The sequence below is a fragment of the Mus caroli genome, chromosome 10 (assembly GCF_900094665.2).
Source record: "Mus caroli chromosome 10, CAROLI_EIJ_v1.1, whole genome shotgun sequence".
Taxonomy (NCBI): domain Eukaryota; kingdom Metazoa; phylum Chordata; class Mammalia; order Rodentia; family Muridae; genus Mus; species Mus caroli.
In genome coordinates, this window is record NC_034579.1 from 54,309,561 (window position 1) to 54,325,999 (window position 16,439).

A 16,439-nucleotide genomic window follows, 5' to 3' on the forward strand; every position below is an offset into this window, starting at 1 on the left:
GGGGGGGGGGGTTGGTTTTCTTTTTTTGGTTTTTTTTTCTTTAGGACAGGTTCTTTCTATGTAGTCCAAGCTGCCCTGGAATTCACCAGGAGCCAAAGTTACTTGAAAGTCTGTCTGCTTCCCTCAGGTTCCAAATTCGGCATCAGAGCTGTAGACCATGATCTGCTCTTCAGTTCAGGGAGCTAATCCCTGCCGTTAAACTCCACCATTAAGTGTCTTTTAGTATTTTAGGTGATGCTTCCCTGTTCAAAATACAGAAATCTTGAGTAAGGCCTAGTAGGTAACACCTGTAATCCCTGCATTCCAGGTGTGAGGTAAGAGGATTAAAAGGTCATGGCCAGCCTGGTCTATGAAAGGGAACTTTGGGCATTATAGTCAGACTTATGTCTCAAACAAAGGAAAATAAAGAAAGTACAGGTGAATATTTAGTTTCTTACCTTACTAGGAAATAGTTCTTAGGCATAACCAGTTTTTTTTTATCTACATATCTAGCTATAAATGAAGATTTCCATACATAAAACAGACCTAAACAAAGTTAAATGATGGTCCAACTGAGCAGAAAAATTTACCGTCCTTTAACAAAGGGCAAACATTTTTATCTTATATTAATATCACTGTCCCTATTTTCATATGTATGGGTGTTTTGCCTGCATGTATGTCTGCATACCACATGGGGCTCTCAGACCGACAATTAGCCCCTTTCTTGGTCTGGCTAATGATTTCGACTCATGATTCAGTCAGCTGATTTGGTCACAGTCCGTGTTTCCATCCTTCTAATTGTGTCAGGGTCCAGGGTCGCCACACAAATCGATAGGAATACCAATCTCAGTTAAGCAAGAATAGTTTCTTGACTGCATACCTTAATACCGGTCAGACCAGGGACATAACTCAGCATTATCTGAACTATGACAACAGACATCTTTTTCTGTCAGCTTATAAATAATAATAATAATAACACAGTGAGCTCATAGGCAGGTGCGAGAAGTGCTGCCCAGTGTTCAGGTCTGACTCAAGACATTTTAGACAGAACAGTTCATATTGACCTTTAACTTGATGAGTCCTACATAAAGCTTTTAGATTTCCTAAGATTAACAACCCTCATACAGAACATAACAGGGAATGTGGGCAGCATGACCCTGCTCTGAGCCAAGTCACTTCTCTGTGTCAGCGACTGGCAGGCATGTTACAGCAACAGTATGAAATAGCTGGTGGCAAGCATGGGACAAAATGGCTACAGCTATACTGTGGGGGTGGGAGTTGGGGGGGGGGGTCAGACCTCAACAATCCACTGGGGCAGGTCTTAAATCCACGGGCTCAATGATCTTCCCTCCTCAACCTTCCATGTAGTGAGGACTGTAGGAGCTACCACATTTCCCAGGCAAAACAAAACAGCCACAGAAGACAAGGTTTACCCTGGAGCACTGTGTGAACCAGGCTGGCCTCAACTTCAGAGGTCGGCCTCCTCAGCGCTGGGATAAAGGCATGAGCCACCACGCCCAGCCTTGAGTGCTGGAATTAAAGGTGTTAAAGGTGTTTGCCACCTGGCTCCAGCTTAACCAGCCTTTTAAAATGTAAGAAGTCTTAAGATTTGGAATTGAAAGTATAGTTTAGACCAGGCATATCATGCAGAGGTAAAATAATTTCCCGGCATGCATAAGGACCCAGCACCACAAAACCCAGAGAAGTCTAGCAGTTTAGCTAATACTCTGTAATGTCATGGTGACTGGGATCATCCTGTTAGCCCTTGCTGAGCAGTGAGCTATGGTGCCCGCATTCCAGATTGTAGGCCTTCTTTCTCCACTTGCCAGGAGACAACCTGCATGAGACAGTAAAGATTCCTCTTGTGTTGAGAGACGCCCATCCATTACATAAACAGATTTCAACTCAAACTTTAAAATATGTCACAATTCCCTTAAGAGGAGGGTTCCCATAGAGAATGGTGCCTGTAAGCCTTTTTTCCTTTTCATGAACTAGTGGTATGAAACTCCAGACAGAAAGAACAATGGCACAGAGGCCCTGCCATTCTGTCCCACTAAAGAGCACAGATGTGTCTGGCTCAGTGGCCTGAGGTCACTGTACAGTGTGGCTCTGTGCGGTTCAGAAGCTAGGAAAGGCCTGGGGAAGCCTGTCATTCTGAAACACAGATGTAAGGGAGGGATTTGCAGAGGTTGTAACTGTACAGAGGAACACATGGGCTTTCCTCATCCCGGAGTGCAGCGCCCTCCAAAGCCTTTGCTGAACAATGACGCACTCTCAGACACTGATTGCTTTCTCCTTCTACTCGTTTCAGCCTCATTTTTTTGGCACTTGTAATAAAACATATTTTTTTTTCTCCCTAGCTTTTCATCTTCCTCAGGTAGAGATAGATAGAGTGATAGATAGATAGATAGATAGATAGATAGATAGATAGATAGATAGATAGATAGATAAATAGATAGGTATCATATAGCTAAATGTATATTATCTATCCTTCCAAAAGACTAGCCCTCCTCTCACCAAGGAGCAGGGGTAGGAAGGAAAGGTGCACTGTGTTTAGAAAGCCAGGAAGAATCTCCCAGTGTTTGCTGCCTTCTCTTTTTTGGCCCTTCCTTGTGGCCCTGCAGCCCCTGGGGTCAACAGGGAGCTTGTATGCGGTTGAGAATGTGGCCGCGGCTGCATAGGGAAGCCACAAGCCTGGGCAGCTGCCTGTAAAACATGGGTAGGCAGACAGATGGTCAGTGATATGCTGGCCTGCACACGTTCTTCGCCACAGGTTGAAGGAAAATAGAATCCCTTAACTGTCACTGAAGCAGAGCTTAAGGGACCCCAGCTTAAGTGGGGCATGTGCTTGCTAAGTCTTGCAAGCCGGTGATGCAGACTGCTTCCAAGATACACAGTTGTTTTCTGCACTGTGATAATTTTGTAATTACCTGGGTCTCTCCTTGAGGCCCTCGGTGACCTGGAGGACTGATTACATGCCTGTGGCACTCCCAAGGGCGAACCTGCAGGTTTGTCAAGATTTAACATATCCTGATTGATATGAGGCCCCCAACACACATACAGTAGAGGGCTTCCAGTTCTAGGTTCATTCAGAGATGATGCATCTAACCCTCAAGAGACTGGAGGCCCCAGGGAGTTTAGAGGTCAGGTGGGGTGGAGGGTGCGGGCATCCATGTGGGGAGGAGGTGTGGGATGTGGAGCAGTTGGAGTGTGGGAGGGGAGGGGCGGGGAATGGAATATGGAGTGTAAAAAATGAATTACAAATTAAATTTTAAAAAAATATGTGGTGGTTTGAATAGGAGTGGCCCCTGTAGACTCATTAGAATGCTTGGCCCATAGGGAGTGGCACTCTTAGGAGGTGTGGCCTTATTGAAGGAAGTGTGTCGTCACTGTGTAGGAGGGCTTTGAGGTCATCTATGCTCAAGCTCTACCCAGTATGGTTGCACAGTTGCCTCTGCTGCCTGCAGATCAAGATGTAGCTCTCTCAGCCCCATGTCTGCCTACACACCACCATATATCGCACCAGTGATGACAATAAACTAAGCCTCTGAGCCTGTAAGCCAGCACCAATGAAATGTTTTCCTTTTTAAGAGTTGCCATGGTCAAGGTGTCTCTTCATGGCAACAGAAACACTAAGACAGAATACAAGATGGGAGTCAGGCATGGCGGGGCACACTTAGAGAGCTGAGGCAGCAGGATCATGAGATTGAGGCCAGTGTGGGCTGCATAGTGAGAAGTCTATGTCAAAAAATAATTGTACACATGGATCTCTCCAGCCATGTAACATCTATCCGTGGCCCTTGACATTTTAGCCGGTAGATTTCCGAAATGCAGTCCTCAAAACTCCCAAACTACCATTTAGTAGGTCTTCAACTTTAAAATGTTGAACAAGTAGAATGTTTGTGTCTGTTAGCAGTTGTAGTGTGTGAAACACCTACCACCTACCTCCCCCCACCAAGCCCTCTACCCCCACCCCACCCCATCCCTGCCACCTCGGCCTCATTTAAGCCCTCAGAACCTAATGGCCTGGGGCTGGAGCTCAGTGTAGAGCACGTGCCTGGTACGCACAAGACCCTGATCCTCTGCAACATGAAAAACCTCATTAGCTAGGCAGCTTTACCCCAGAAGACCCAGTAGGCTAAACTGAGAGATGCTGGCTGTCCAAAGTGAGATCATAGAGCAGAAGCCATGCGTTTTGAAGTCGGCCAGGCTGCAGAAAGGACAAATATTGATGTTTAAGCCTTTTGGGTTCTAATTGCTTGATAATAGTGGAACATGTTACCAAAAGCCAAGTTTGTGTCTTCAAACACTAGTAAAAATACTAATTTGAGCACTGAAATTGCTACTTGAGGCTCTCCCCTAGAAACTGCCCTTGAAACACAACAGAGGAATGTTTGTGCCTTTAGAGGGTGGAAACTGAAGGCTTTTCATGAACCCTGAGCAAGCCAGCCACTGTCAGGTTTACAAACAAGAAGCATTTCAACTTGGAATCTGCCTTGTTCCACCCTGGTGGGGAGTTCCAGAATGGCAGGCATGTCTATCCAGATCCTCCAGGGCAGCCCAGAGAGCCGCTGGGCACAGCTTTGGGGTAGACCCTACCTGTAAATACATTCTGTATGGCCAACTCCAGCTCAGCCATCTGACCCTACGGGAAACCTGCTTTAAACAGTGCAAAACGTTGCCCGCTTTCAGAATTTTTATCAGTTCCTCCGTTTTGTTTCAGGATGGCAAATTGAGCCATAAATCAAACTTAAATCGAATCCCCCAAAACTTTGGGTTTTGTCAGAAATTAATCAGTTCTGTGCAAGAGACGGAGTGACAGATGGGAACTGCTGTGGGCCCGAGTGGGAAAGGAGCCTCTGGCCTGTGGTGGTGATGTTGGTTCCTTTGCAGGAGGAGTTGTGCTTTCCCTTCACCCGGCTCTCAGCCCCCGCCCCTCCTCCCGCTGTTGTAGCTTATTCAGAATATCAGGGTGCTGCCCTGAAGGTTGCAGAGAAGTAGGGAATTTTGTGAGCCCAGATGGGCTGCATCTGCTAACCCAGCTTAGTCGCTTGCACGTTGCCTCAGGCTTCTTGTCTGCAAAGCAGAGCCAAGAAGCTCCAGCGACCTGACAAAGATTTAACTGAGAGAGTGCACGGGGAACTTCTGGAGTGAGGCGCAGGCGCAGTAGAGAGTTGTTATTGCGGTGTAGTTCTTGTGCCTTGTATACTCTGTGACTCATGAGGGAGGAAGCAAGACTGGAAAGAATCCACTCGTGGCTATTTCCATTTTTATCACTGTCTTACATGTGTCATCTGCCTAGCAGAGGTCCCCAAGGATCTTCCTTCCCATGCCGCACGGTGACTCACACAGTGCTGGACAAGGAAAAGACGGTGGGGACATGCTTGTTGACATGAACTTACTTAGTACCATCTGACATCTGTGAACTCCCTCTCAGGAGAGCAGATCAACCCTGCCATGTGAGGACATTCTACCATCCTCCTGTCCTTTCGGCCCCTACTTGGCCACTAGGCCTACCCTGCCTTTGATCATTTGGTTCCCAGATAAAAGACATACAATTATTATTATTATTATTATTATTATTATTATTATTATTATTATTAGCCTTAATCAGCACTAGAGCTGGGCAGATATCCACCCTCTAAGCTATTAGAATCTATTTCCCCATTAATAACCCTGAGTTATAATTCTCCATGTTTCATCTGAACTGCTCTTAACTTCAGTTAGCCAGTCCTCATGGCCGTGCTTTCATGACTCTCCTACCCATGACATCTTCCTTCTCCCCTCCTCTCCCTCTCTCATGGTATCCTCAGACCCCAAGCCTGGGAACTCCAAGCCCTACCTATATCAATTCTGCCCAGCTATAGGCTGTAGGCATCTTTATTCACCAATCAGGAGTAACTTAGGGGTCAGGGTCACATAGCATCACTTGAGTCTATGTGCAGATTTTCTCATCCTTGGGGGCAACCAGACCTTGGGGACCAGTATTTAGCATTATAATAATATAATTATAATACATAGCAAAAGACCAAACCTCAACATTACATGTTACATATTATGTAAAATTAGCATTGCAACTGGGACCAAGAGACCTTCCTTGTCCTGTTTCTAAATGAAATCTCAATGCTCTGATAAGCTTAGATTAGCTCAAGGTTCTTTGTCTTGTTACATATTTCTCTTAAGCACTATTGATGTCCTATCATTCAGATATCCTTTTTGAGAAAACTTGTAAATTATATTACCCTTGTTTGAAATCCTTAGGGATCTATTTGATTTTTGCATAAGCATGATTGATAAGATTTAAAATCTTTTTTTTTTTAAGTCTTCTCTAAGAAGCAAGGTCATGGATGATCTTAGAGACTGGTTATTACTATTAATGTATGAACTCTCGAACTCAGGAGGTAGAGGCAGGCAGAGCTCTGTGAGTTCGAGGCCAGCCTGGTCTACATCCTGAGTTCCAGGCCAGCCAGGAACTCATAGTGAGAGCCTGTCTAAAAAGAAGAAAAGAGAAAAATTGTGAATTTTTCTATAGTTTTAAAATTGGCCCTGTTCCTCAAGGATGCTCCTGACCCAAGCGGGGATGGGGAGGGGCTGTCCGTTCTGAGTTTAATTGTTTGGTGTTATTATTATTGGTGCATATTAGTAACTCAGAGTAATGAGTGTCATTGTGATGACGTCACACAGGCGTATAAGCAGTTCTGCTCTATCTGTGAGGAACCAAGGGCCAGATTCATTTCTCCCCTCAAACACAATTGATCATCCCGCAGCCCACACCAAAATACCTTCCATGTAACTCCCAGAACACTCTGTCTGCTTCCTCCCCAGTTTGAACGCCATGACCCGGTAGATGGGAGAATCTCTGAGAGGCAGTTCGGGGGCATGCTGCTGGCCTACAGTGGAGTGCAGTCCAAGAAGCTGACCGCCATGCAGAGACAGCTGAAGAAGCACTTCAAAGACGGGAAGGTAGGTTGCCTCGGATACAGGGAGAAATGAAACCATGGGAACCTCTGGGTTTTGCAGAGGTATCAATAATAATGAGAACGTGTCGTGAACCATTCAGGAATGAATACATCTTTCAGCTCTAAGGCCCAAAGAGAGAAGACTAATGAACAGTACACAGAGAATGGGAGAGAGGGTAGAATAACCCCAAGTCTCTTGATCAAAGCCAGGTGGCTCCATGCACTGGGACTGGGGAACATTAAAAAGTTCATTTGGATGGGAAGAAAGATAGTATTCTGTTGTAGATGCCTTGGATTTAAAATAACTATAGGCAGTCCACATGGAGATGACCACAAGGCAGCTCAGCATGCACATCTGCCTCGGAGCTCTGAGCCAGGCTTGGTAATCATTGGCCCTTAAAGCCATGAGAACTGGAGAGATCTCCTGAGGAGTCTTGTTCAGAATGAAAATGATGGACCAAAGGCAGAATCCACTGAAACATGATTTCGAGAAGGCAGGGGAAAGACTTACCCAGTCTGCTTTGTACGGCTGATAAACACCATGACCAAAAGCAACTTGGAGAGGAAAGGATGGAGCAAGCTTACAGGTTATGATTCCTTGTCAGAGGCAGCCACGGCAGGAACCTATAGGCAGGAACTGAAGCGGAGACCATGGAGGAAGGGCTGCTTATTGGCTTACTCTCCATGATTCGCTTGCTAAGCCTGCTTTCTTATACAGCCCAGGACTACCTGTTCAGCTTTGGCACCACCCACAGAGGCCCTCTTGTATGAATTATTAATCAAGAAAACGCCCCCACCAGACTTGCCTACAGGCCAGTCCGATATGGCAGGTTCTTAGTTGAGGTTCCATCTTCTCAGATGACACTAGCTTATGCCACATTGATTAATGCACAAGAACACGACCTTTGAGTGGAAAATTAGCAGTAAAGCAAACCTGGCGTGTAGGGGGAGCTGATCAGAAGCTAGTATTGCTGGAACATCCCAGAGCAAGAACAACTGTGGTCAGAGAGGCACAGAAGGAGCCTGGCCCTCACTCAGAACAGCGAGAGGGTACTGAAGGCTTAATGATGAAACGACAGGGTTGGTTATTTACGTAAAGAGAGTCATGGCCCCATTGTGGAAGGTTCTGTGGGAATGAGCAGGAGTAGGATCAAGTCGACTGATAATAAGGTTACTAGAGAGGAAGAGGAGAGTGAGCAGCATTGACATTAGAGACCTTGGCATCTCGGGAGCTCTACTCAGCCCCACTCTCTGCCATCCTTTAACACTGGCTGTACCCAGTACAGGTGAAGGGCAGCCACAAAGCCTCAACAGCACTTGGGGAGGAGCAGACTGAAGCAGAGACTGGACTGCTGGCTGCCCAGGCACTCAGACCCACGGGAGAGCCTGGACTCTTCCCAGAGTCTGCCCAGAAACTCTCACCGCAGGCCCCAGACCTTCCCCACAGGACAGCAGTCATCATGTGACATCATGATCAGAACCCCAGTCTGGCACTGAAGATGCTCTGTGAATAAGGACCAGGGTCATGGGTGTGATCAAGACAAGGCTTCTCTATAGACAGTTCTGCTGCTCCCCTAGTGCTTCCCATAGTGACGGTAGGTTACCCTGACCTCACTGGCCTTGAAAACTGAGCCCTTCTGATCTACTTGCCATTGGACCATCACAGCTTTTAAAAGCCAGAAGCAGCTGGGCAGTGGTGGCGCACACCTTTAATCCCAGCACTTGGGAGGCAGAGGCAGGCGAATTTCTGAGTTCGAGGCCAGCCTGGTCTACAGAGTGAGTTCCAGGACAGCCAGGGCTACACAGAGAAACCCTGTCTCGAAACACCAAAACAAAATAAAAGCCAGAAGCTAAAGAAGCAGCATTCTGATGTCCCAGCGTTCTGTTTGCGTAAGAAATTGTCCACAAACACCACTGCTTTTTAACCACTTCTCAGCTAGACATGTTTCTTCCTTGACTTGGATGTTGAAAAAACTGAAAGGACTCAGAGCCAGGCTAGGTTCTTCTAGGTCCAGCCTGTCTCCACAGCAGGTACTCTCCTAGCTGAGAGGTAGGCTTGTCTTTAATGGGGTAAGGGACTAGTTCTTCCACTGGAGAGCGCTTCTGCACTATCCAATACCCAGCTTGTGTCTGTGGAAATTATGATCTACTGATTGCACGAGTTTAGGTGAGTTTTTTAACCCTTTGCTAGACACAGGATGTTTGCATAAAGGAAGCATTCCTTTCTATAGACAGACTTTTCGTCTTTGTTTTGTGAGAGCCTTTTCTGGTTTGCTGTTTGTAAGGTTTTTGAGGTGCCAAGGATCCAGCCTGGGGCCTCACAGATGCTAACTAGATATGCTACTCTGTGTTACACAACTGGCCTAAGCAGACCTCTATTTTTAAAGGTTGCTGCAGGCATCAGTTTGACCTTAAGTTAGCTATCAATTATGATAGGCTAATTCATATTTTATCATGAATTTATATTTGAAAGTAATGAATGAGGTGTTGAAGACGTCTCCTTTGATGACAGAGTGTTTTAGCTTGTACAGGAGTTAATTTAGGACCAAAGACCTTGCAAACAGAGCTTGGTCATGGAAGAACAAACCATGAAACTGGAAATCTGGGTGCAAAATCACATTTGGCCAGAATGTCTAGCCTGCTTTTGCTAGGAGGTTGAAATTGATTGCCCTCTTGTGTTGATTAAATAGTTGTGAACCTAGCAATTAGCCAAAATGAGAGTTAATAAAGGGCTTTGGCTCCTAATGTTGCCAGTCCATCTCCCCAGAACCATTTCCCATCAAGAAGAGATTCCCATCTGTTTCTAGCTTCGTCCTTTTCCCACTTTGGGTCTGTTACCATGAAAATGCAAGGGCTGGAGAGACAGCACAGCTGTTAAGAATGCTGACTGCTCTTGTGAAGACCCGGGTTCAGTTCCCACCACCCACATAGTGGCTCACAGCCACCTACAACTCCAGTTCCAGGGGATCAGATGCCCTCTTCTGACCTCCACAGGCACTGCATGCACATGGTACACATGTGCACGAATATATGAACACTCATGCCCATAAAATAATTTTTTTTAAAAAAAGGCCTTAAAGAAGATAAAATGGCAGGACTTCTTCAAACCAATGAAGTCAGAGTTCAGATAGAGGTCCATGTGTGTGTGTGTGTGTGTGTCTGTGTGTGTGTCTGCGTGTGTGTGTCTTATGTTGGTAGGTCTAGATGTGTGTCTCTTAAACATCCTGGCTTCACTTACCCCAGTCTTCACCCCATTTCCTCCCAAGATGCCACAAAAAAAAAAAGAAAGAATCCCTTTTAGAGTTTAAGAAATCCATCACTGCTAGTTTAATAGAGATGAGCCTAGTAGCTTACAGGTAACTGCCCACCAGTTACTATTGCTGTCTCTTTAAATTAACTGCTGCTATCCTAGTAATACAGTATTCATTTGTCTTCTCTCTGCCAAACTCCCAGCCAGCCACTTTCCAAGACTTCCCCAGGAGGTCCAGGAAAAGGCACATAAGGAGCAGATGAGACCTGGGGAAAAGAACTGCAGGTTAGAGGTGGAGACAGCTTGTTCCCATGGTGGGGTGGCTGAGAGGGCAGAGCCCGGAGCTGAGTCAGAGGAGGAAGGGTTCCTAGATTCTCCAGAGATGAAGCTCCCTAGGTGGTCCCAATCCAAGCCCCACAGCTGGCCATAGCCCAGTCCCAATCTGAGCCCCACAGCTGGCCATAGCCCAGTCCCAATCCAAGCCCCACAGCTGGCCATAGCCCAGTCCCAATCCGAGCCCCACAGCTGGCCATAGCCCAAGTCCCAATCTGAGCCCCACAGCTGGCCATGGCCCAGCCCAGAGCCAAGGAGCATGGCTGTGCTATAGATGTCCCTTGAAATGATGCAGGGCTGGGAGCTGCAGCTCTGTACAGATGGCACAAGGGATGCAGGCCTGCCAGGCTGCTGCGTTTCTCATCTGTCAGAGTTTCCTGTCGTTTCAACTCCACTGCAGGTGATGCAGTAGCTGGGAGGAGGTGCCCCTGACTAAGGAGCAGGTCGAGAGAAACTCAGAACAGACTTACATTTCCAGGGGTGGGGGTTGAGGGAGGAGAGCAGGACCAAGTGGAGAGAAGACAGCAAGGGTAGAACGTGACACTGGCAATTTTCTATGTGCTAGACATTTACCCTCTGTGCCCAGTTATCACAGTTTTGCTTGTAGACAACCATTGTTCAGATAAAAAATACTCCTTTTTTTTCCTCCTCCTTTTCAAGCTTGTGTTTCTCTGTGTTGCCCTGGCTATCCTTTGTAGACCAGGCTGGCCTTGAACTCAAGTGCTGAGATTGAAGGTGTGTGCTACCATTCTGGGCTTGAAAAAGAAACCTTTTTTTTTAAGATTTTATCTATCTATCTATTTATTATTTTATGTATACGAGTACACTGTAGCTGTACAGATGGTTGTGAGCCTTCATGTGGTTGTTGGGAATTGAATTTTTAGGACCTCTCTTACTCCAGTCAACCCCGCTTGCTCCGGTTGGGCGCCCCCTCCCCCCTCTTAAGAGATAATGCCGCCGGGCGGTGGTGGCGCACGCCTTTAATCCCAGCACTTGGGAGGCAGAGGCAGGCGGATTTCTGAGTTCGAGGCCAGCCTGGTCTACAAAGTGAGTTCCAGGACAGCCAGGGCTATACAGAGAAACCCTGTCTCGAAAAACCAAAAAAAAAAAAAAAAAAAGAGATAATGCCAATATCCTAAGCCAAGAAGACTCCATCACCTTCCTGCCAATGGTCCTATTCTTGCCATAGTTTTGTTTTTAGATTTTGACAAGGAATTAACTACATTGCCTGCCCTGGCCTTCACCTCTCAATCCTCCTGCCTCCACCTCCAAGTGTGGGGATTCAGGCATATCCACCCCTCCCTGTCCATCTCCACTCTTTATTCCCTGTGATCTGAATAAGCACAAGGTTTGGGAGAAACAAGCCATGGACACCAGGTTCCCACCCAAGGTTCCTAGGGAAATAGAAAGGTCCGTTCACTGGAGCAGACGGTGGAGGACTTGACATCCTTAGCAACCAAGTCTGGGAGCCTATCCACTTGATAACAGGAAGTCACTGACATTTCGTGAGCAGGAAAAGATGAAGATATGAAGAAAGTACTATTTCAAGAACGTGGTTGTGGCAATGCAAGTCCCAGAAATATGTCATTTCCCCTGCTGCCAGGCTGCAGTTGAAGATAAGTCCTGAATTTACGACAGGAGGGCACTGTACAAAGAAAGAGACTGACCAGAGACTAGATGACGAGGTGTATGGTGGCCATGTCATAAGGAAGAAATCAACTCTTCAGCGAGTCACAAAAGATACTTACGCAGTCACAAGCACTCCCCGCAGATAAATGTGCTGTCAACTTGAAGTCAGGGCCCAGGGTCTGTCTGTGGTGGTGTTTACACTCATCCATGGCCCCTCGCCAGTGGCGTCTGGCTTTACAGCTGACTCCGGGGGAGGCCAGACTCTCCTTACCTCCATCCTATGTACTGCATTTGTCTTGTGATTTAGAGATTGGGCATATCTCTGTAGTCTTGTCACTCCCTCTGTAGACCAGGCTAACCTCAGACTCACAGAGATCCCCCTGCCTCTGCCTCCTGTGTGCTTCACCATGCCTTTGTTTTTAACTTTACTTTTTGAATGTATTTACTGGGGGAGGAAAGGGTGCATATTCTACAGCATGCGTGTGGAGGACGGAAGACAGCTGGAAGGAGCCTGTGCTCTCCCACCGCCATGTAGGGTCCAAGGATCGAACTCTGGTCACTGGGCATCTCCCAGTCCTGTGATGTATTTTAAACAGCTTTACTGAAGTATAATTTATACACCATAAGATTCAGTGTACAGTTCAGTGGTTCTCAGTAAATGTACAGTTACGCAACGTCACTGCCTACACAGTGCGCAGACATTTCCATCACCCCAGAAGACCCCTCGGGGCAGTGTTCAGTCTGCGTATCCTGGCCCTATTCCCACCTGCCGCCGTCTCTCCAGAGAGCTCGCCTTTCCTGAACATTTCATAGTAACTGCAGCATCACAGTGCAGCCTTTCTCCTCTGGCTTCTTCTACTTAGCATAATGCTTTGAAGATATTAATCTTCTCATCGCTAAGTAGCAAATAGTGTTACATCATCCGTGTTTCCCTCACCATCACCATCAAATGCACAACCAAGCTGCTTCCCTCTTAGGCCCTCAGGAATACTGCTATTTTCTGTGTTCACATGCAGATTCTCACATGGACCTGTGGTGTTGTCATTGTCCTTTAATAATAATAATAATAACAACAACAACAATAGAAGTAGTAATAATAAGATAATGGTGGTGGTGGTGGTGGTGGTGGTGATGATGATGATGATGATGGTGATGGTGATGACGACGATGATGATGATGATGATAATGCTGTGTTCCTGGGTGTTTTGCTTTCGTATATGTTTGTAAACCATGAGTGTGCCTTAGTGCCACCCAGAAGAGGGTGTCAGATCCCCTGAAACTGGAGTGACAGATGGTTGTGAACTGTCATGTGGGTGCTGGGAATTGAACCTGGGTCCTCTGGACGAGCGGCCAGTGCTCTTAATCACTGAGCCACCTCTCCAGCCCCTGGACCTATGTTTTTTTATTTTTATTTTTTTAGAAGAATCCTGGAAGGGAGATAGCTGGGTCTTATTGGATATTTATATTTCACTTTTTAAGAGGCATCCAAACTGTCAGGGTGATGTGTAGCTTTAGTCCTGGCACTTAGGAAGAGAGACAGGAGTATCTCTCTGACTCTGAGACCAGCTTGGTATATATAGTGTGAGTTCCAGGCCAGCCAGAGCCATGTAGAAAGACCCTATCACAGAAAGCCAAAAGAAGGTATCGTTCTGGCTTTGCCTTGTATTTTTCTTTTTTTTTTTTAACATTTATTTATTACTATATGTAAGTACACTGTAGCCATCCTCAGACACACCAGAGGAGCGTCAGATCTCATTACGGATGGTTGTGAGCCACCATGTGGGTGCTGGGATTTGAACTCAGGACCTTCAAAAGAGCAGTCGGCGCTTTTAACCACTGAGCCATCTCTCCAGCCCCCCTTGTATTTTTCTAATGTGTTTATCATTCATGCATCTTGCTTAGTAAAATGTCTATTGCATATTTATTCATTTTTTTGTTTATGATGCTGAGGTCAAACCGAGGGCCCCAGGTATATAGGACAAGTGCTATCTATACCCCTATCTACACCCCTGAGCTACATCTGCACTATGAAATCATTTATTAAATCATGTTGTTTCACTATTGAGTTGTAAGAGTTCTTTATACAACTCTGGGTACAAGTGCTGTATCAGAAGAGGGATTTTCAAATCTTTTCCTTTAGCCTCTCGTTTGCAGTTCTCTCTCGGTTTGGAAGAGCTCTGGTTTACCCATCTTTTGTTCCGGTTTGGTTTGGTTTAGGTGTAGATTGTGCTTTGCCGTGTTATGTAAGAACTCTTGTCTCAGTTAGCCATAAAGATATCCACTGTTTTCTTCTAAAATTTTCTTGATTGCTTTTACTTCCAAAAGGTAGTTCACTTTATTAACAACTCCATGGTGTTAAATTCATTTTTACAGTGCCTAGGAAAATCTCTACCTCCACAAGGTACTATTAACCTTCCCGTCTTTTCTGAGTAGCCTCCCCTTTGGGAAGGCCATCTTTCCTCTTACTAATTAGCTAGATCACAGAACAGTTTTCCATAAACTCCTCCATTTTCACCCTCCCCAAAGAGTATCCAGAAGATTCCACTGCCACTAAGCTCAGGGGGGGACACTCCTAGCTGCTGTGACACCAGTTCCATTCACAGCCAATGGATCGTATGTGAGCTTTAGTCTTCCTGTCTGAACAACTCAGCTCACAGTAAGCATAGCCCCCGAGCTTCTACTTTACATCCACAAAGCTCATGGTGTAGTCTTCTTTTGGTACATGTATGTGTGTGCACGTGCATGCATGACCTACAAGTATATATGGAGGCCAAAATTCAACACCAAGTGTCTTTCTTGTTCTATCCCTCTTCACATATTTTTGAGACAATGACTCTCATGTCAATTAGGATTCACTGGTATGTGTGTGTGTGTGCGCAGGTGTATGCACACACACAAAGCAGTTACTGAAGAGTTTTGTGGTTGTTGTTATCTCTCCTTTAAGAAGGCCAATGTAGCTAGGCAGTTGTGGTGCACGCCTTTAATCCCAGCACTTGGGAGGCAGAAGCAGGCGGATTTCTGAGTTCAAGGCCAGCCTGGTCTACAAAGTGAGTTCCAGGACAGCCAGGGCTACACAGAGAAACCCTGTCTTGGGGAANAAAAAAAAAAAAAAAAAAAGGAGGAGGAGGAGGCAGCGGAGGCGGCGGCCTATGTAAATTACAAGCCCCATAACCTCAAGGCCTATGTCCAGTGTTGTTCTATTTCTCTTGCTGTTCTTGGCAGAGAGCTAACTGATAAGTAAGCGCTCAATAAATATTGTTTATTGCGTCAGTACACTAAAGACAGCCTTATATATTAGATTCAGCGGTGTCACCGGGTGATTTGTGTCCCACTGTTTGTCTAAATCATGTTGAATAAGATGCAGCTTGTCCTCCTCCACAGCTCTGTCCTTCAGGAAACTCAGCAGCAGAAGTCTGGTCTCACTCTGTCGTATTTGATGTTTCACAAAAAAAGAAAAACTAGGAAGAAAAGAAAAAAAATTAGTAAACATCATAGATTCTTTGTCAAACTAGAAAGCGTTTTCTCTACCGCATCCTCTCTGTTTTATGAGTCTTAAGTCAGCCTTTAGTCATCAAACCCTTTCCAGGCTGAGGCTGAGGCTGCAGCTCAGGGGTAGGTCACTCGTCCAGCATGTACATGTCCCCATCTTTGTTCCTCAGCCCTACAAAATAAAACGAATACAAATGTAGGGCAGGCAGGCAGGCAGGCAGACTCAGCAGATGAAAGTGCCTGTCGCACAAGCAGCATGATCTGCGTTCAGTCCCAGGAGCCCACATAAGGAAAGCTAGCAGTGATAGCACAAATCTGTCATTCCCAGCAGTTAGATGCTGAGGTGGGAGGCACAGACAGGGGAATTGCTCAGAATGTCTCAGGGCAGCTAGGCTGAAATACAGATCAACAGAAACAAGAGAGATCTTGCCTTAGCAAAACAAGAGAAAGAGAACCAATTCCTAAAAGCTGTCTCTTGGCCTCCACACACACACCGTGGCATGTGCACATACACACAATAATTAATGCACATACAATAATTAATACACAAACATTGGAGGTTTTAGGAAACTGGGTCTCACTGTGTAGCCTTGGCTGGCCTAGAACTCACCGAGATCCACCTGTCTCAGAGCCTCCCAAGTGCTAAGATTAAAGGCATGCATCACCACACCCTGCTTAAAGTTGTATTTTAAGATTTTATTTATATGCATGCTCATTTTGCTTGCATGCTGATTTCTTTTTTGTTTTGGTTTGGTTTTTTTTGTTTTTGTTTTTGTTTTTCGAGGCAGGGTTTCTCTGTG

General features: G+C 45.9%; 1 protein-coding gene across 4 annotated transcripts in view; it reads left to right on the top strand.

The window, feature by feature from the left end:
* Micu1 (mitochondrial calcium uptake 1) overlaps positions 1 to 16,439 on the top strand; it is a 152,780-nt gene that overhangs the window by 115,590 nt on the left and 20,751 nt on the right. For all 4 annotated transcript variants that reach the window (XM_029482628.1, XM_029482629.1, XM_029482631.1 and 1 more), the window contains one exon: positions 6,805 to 6,942. In XM_029482628.1, the coding sequence (XP_029338488.1) occupies positions 6,805 to 6,942 (138 nt within the window). The remainder of the gene's footprint in view (positions 1 to 6,804; positions 6,943 to 16,439) is intronic.